The 3,702-nt window shown below is 41.6% G+C and overlaps 1 protein-coding gene across 1 annotated transcript; it reads right to left on the reverse strand.

Annotated features, from left to right (window-relative positions):
* Positions 1–1,018: 1,018 nt before the first annotated feature.
* Positions 1,019–3,355, reverse strand: LOC137634370 (vigilin-like). Its single transcript, XM_068366767.1, has one exon. The coding sequence runs from the start codon at positions 3,353–3,355 to the stop codon at positions 1,019–1,021; it is 2,337 nt and encodes a 778-aa protein (XP_068222868.1).
* Positions 3,356–3,702: the final 347 nt, after the last annotated feature.

Raw genomic sequence — 3,702 nt, forward strand, 5'->3', positions numbered from 1 at the left:
AGGCACTTAAGCCAAGCCTCATCCGCCGGGCGATTAAGCCAAGCGGTTCAATCCAAAGCAGCACGAAGCCAGGCACTTAAGCCAAGCCTCATCCGCCGGGCAATTAAGCCAAGCGGTTCAATCCAAAGCAGCACGAAGCCAGGCACTTAAGCCTAGCCTCATCCGCCGGGCAATTATGCCAAGCGGCTCAATCCAAAGAAGCACGAAGCCAGACACTCAAGCCAAGCCTCATCAGCCAGGCAATTAAGCCAAGCATCCAATCTAAGCAGTATGAAGCCAGACATCTAACCCAGAGATATCTTTTACTTAACTATCAGGGATCAATCCAAAATCCGAAGATCCTCTTCTTTGTAAAATGTAGCATTTTACCCAGGAAAACTGATTTGGCTCAACCTATAAGAACTAGTCTGCATAATAAAAGAATCCCAGCTTCTTCCCTCTGCAGAGCCGGTCTTCTAGATTATTCCCCCAGAACTACCCGAAGGTTGGTATCCGAAAGAATAGATCTAGATATCCGACCATTTGTACACTTGACAGAGGCCCTGTACACCTGCATCAAGGTACATAGCATACTAGAATTAGCCAGGCTTCTTTTTTTTTTGCTGAACTAATCCTCTAGGTTGTCCAATTTAGTTTATAAGATGAGTATTCAGTCCAAGTATTCTCTGAGTCGATATCTACCATAACTAAATGGAAAGGTAATTCCATGTTTCTAAAACTAAACTATAATTTCTCATCAAAGAAGATTAATCCACTATGAGAATTTTTTTTTTCTATAATTTTGTGTTCCAATAAAACTTAACACGAACATTTGCTCTTCACAAAAACTTTTCCTACAGAATTTTTTTTTCTATTTTCTATTTTTGTACTTTTTTATGTTTTTATATATTTTTTTCCACAAAATTACACTAATACTTATTCTTCACACAAACTTTTGTTTCACTAAGTTATTTAACTTTCATTTTTCTATTTTTTTGATGGGGGATTTAATCCAGGATCTATTTAATACACCTTAGATTTAGTAAAGTAGAAAATCTCCTAATGTCGCTCCAGCTTGTCTCCGACCACACTCGTCCTGTCCTTTTCCATCGAATCTCCGCGCGTTCATCTTTCCTTTATTCTTGATGAGTTCAATAACATCATTATAGAAATTAATCACGTCGTCAGCTTCTCCACGGATCGTACAATCGTTAGAGTCCTCGTTCATCTTTGGTCCCTGGAAGCGGACTTTGTGATCAGCGATCAGTTGTTTGATGTTCTCACCTCCTCTACCGATGACCATCGCTCGTTCGTCTCTGTTCAAGACTATTTTGTAGAGTCTATCTCCAATCTTTGTTAGACCATCGAAGATTTCTTCCTCAGGGAAATATTTTCTCTCTCGCTCTTCTGTTTTGCCGTAGTTCCTAGGAGAGGCATCCTTGATGCCCTCTTGTTGTCCTTGCCTATTCCTGTGTCCTTTATTCCTGATGATATCAAGGACATCATTATAGAAGGCGATCGCATCCTCTTCACATCCTCGGATTGTACAATGATTGGAGTCATCGTCCATCTTGGGGCCTTGGAAGTGGATTTGATGTTCGGTCATCAGCCTCCTGATATTTTCTCCTCCTCTCCCGATGACCATCGCTCGTTCCTCTCTGTTGAGGACTGTTCTGTAAATTAGATCGCCGACCTTAGTTAGTCCTCGGAAGATTTCCTTCTCAGGGAAAACCTTCCTCTCTCGCTCTTCTGTTCTGCCATAGCCCCTTTGGAATTTGGGCTTCATGGTTTCGTTAATATCTTCACAAGCGTCCATGACGTCTTCAAGTTGTCCGTGCAATGTAACAAATCCATCAGTTTTCCTGTGAATGATGATGGAAACATTGTATTGGTTTTCTAGTCTCTTCAAATTCTCTCCACGTGGTCCAACCAGGAGTCCTTTATGTTGAGGATCGACATCGAAGTGATACTTTCCTGCCGCTACTCTGTGCAATCCTTCCATTGTGACCTCTTCCTCGGTCACTCTGACCTTTTGAAGGGCGACCTGGACATGTTTAAACGCTTTAACCACTTGATTCAGTTCGCCACATAGATAACCAATTTCTCTTTTTTCATGAGCTTTGGGAAGAATCACTTGAACATCATAGAGGTACTTTACTTCCTCAACCATATGTCCTCTTCGGGCTAGAAGAAAACCTCTGCTTAGGATTGGAAGGTGGAATCCATAACAATCCAAACTCATTAGTTGAATGTACTGATCCCTTGGAAAGTCCTCGACTTCGTCAATCAGTTCTGTTATTCTTTTCTCAGCTCTCAGGGCATTTTGCAGAGGGCCACAGATAGTGATGTAGTCGCGCTCATCGTATTTGTCCGGGATGTAAATAGCCACATTCAGTTCTCTGAACAACCTTTTAAGGGTTATGTCTTGTGGTCCACATAGGATATCCCGGAATTCCTTATCGACTAGCATCACGAAATCTTCTGTACCCACCTGAAACAGCCCTTTGGAGACTTGAGTTAGTTCGTCGAGATTAAAATCCCTATCAACTCTGAATAGGATTTCTTTGTAAACCTTTTCAACATATCGCTTAGGTCCGGTAAGACAAACCTCTCCCGAACCATCGTTAACAGTGACCATGCGGACTCCATGGTGCCTCTTGGCCAACTTCGCGAATTTACCACCTTTTCCGATTATCATCCCCAAATCCACATCTCCCCGGCAGAAGAAGGAGAACTGTTTGCCTCCAGCATGGCGGAGAGGGCCGCATCTGCTAGCTGGTCTTCTTCCTTGGGAGAACGTCACCTTACGTTTTGCTCTCTTGTTTTCAAGAGGCTTGTGAGATGATGATGATGATGATTCCTTTTCATCATCCTGAACCATTTCATTTGGATGACGAGTATCTTCAAGATCGTCAATTTCCAATTCAGCTTTTTCTTCTTCCTCCTCTTGATGAAGAATCTTATCCTCCAAGAGTTCTTCTTTTTCGTCTGCCTGTGCTAGATCATGTTCATCTTGTTTCTCCTCCACAGGTTCTTCGTTAACTTCATCCTCAAACTCTCCTTCAGTTGGAAGATCAGTTTCATCTTCCACTTCATACTGAATTTCTTCATCAGCTGGAAAATTGATTTTCTCTTCCAGTTCATACTGAACTTCTTCTTCTGCGGGAAGATCAGTTTCCTCTTCCACTTCATACTGAACTTCTTCTTCTGCTGGAAGATCAGTATCCTCTTCCACTTCATACTGAACTTCTTCTTCAGCTGGAAGATTGATTTTCTCTTCCAGTTCACACTGAAGTTGTTCTTCAACTGGAAGATCGATTTCATCTTCCATTTCATACTGAACTTCTTCTGCTGGAAGATCGATTTCATCTTCCATTTCATACTGAACGTCTTCTGCTGGAAGATCGATTTCATCTTCCATTTCATACTGAACTTCTTCTGCTGGAAGATCGATTTCATCTTCCATTTCATACTGAACTTCTTCTGCTGGAAGATCGATTTCATCTTCCATTTCATATTGAACTTCTTCTGCTGGAAGATCGATTTCATCTTCCATTTCATACTGAACTTCTTCTGCTGGAAGATCGATTTCATCTTCCATTTCATACTGAACTTCTTCTGCTGGAAGATCGATTTCATCTTCCATTTCATACTGAACTTCTTCTGCTGGAAGATCGATTTCATCTTCCATTTCATATTGAACTTCTTCTGCTGGAAGATCGA

Source organism: Palaemon carinicauda, chromosome 44 (genome assembly GCF_036898095.1).
Source record: "Palaemon carinicauda isolate YSFRI2023 chromosome 44, ASM3689809v2, whole genome shotgun sequence".
Taxonomy (NCBI): domain Eukaryota; kingdom Metazoa; phylum Arthropoda; class Malacostraca; order Decapoda; family Palaemonidae; genus Palaemon; species Palaemon carinicauda.

Coding starts and splice junctions, on each gene's coding strand:
- LOC137634370 (XM_068366767.1), bottom strand. CDS start 3,355: ATGGAAGATGAAATCGATCTTCCAGCAGAAGAAGTTCAGTATGAAATG.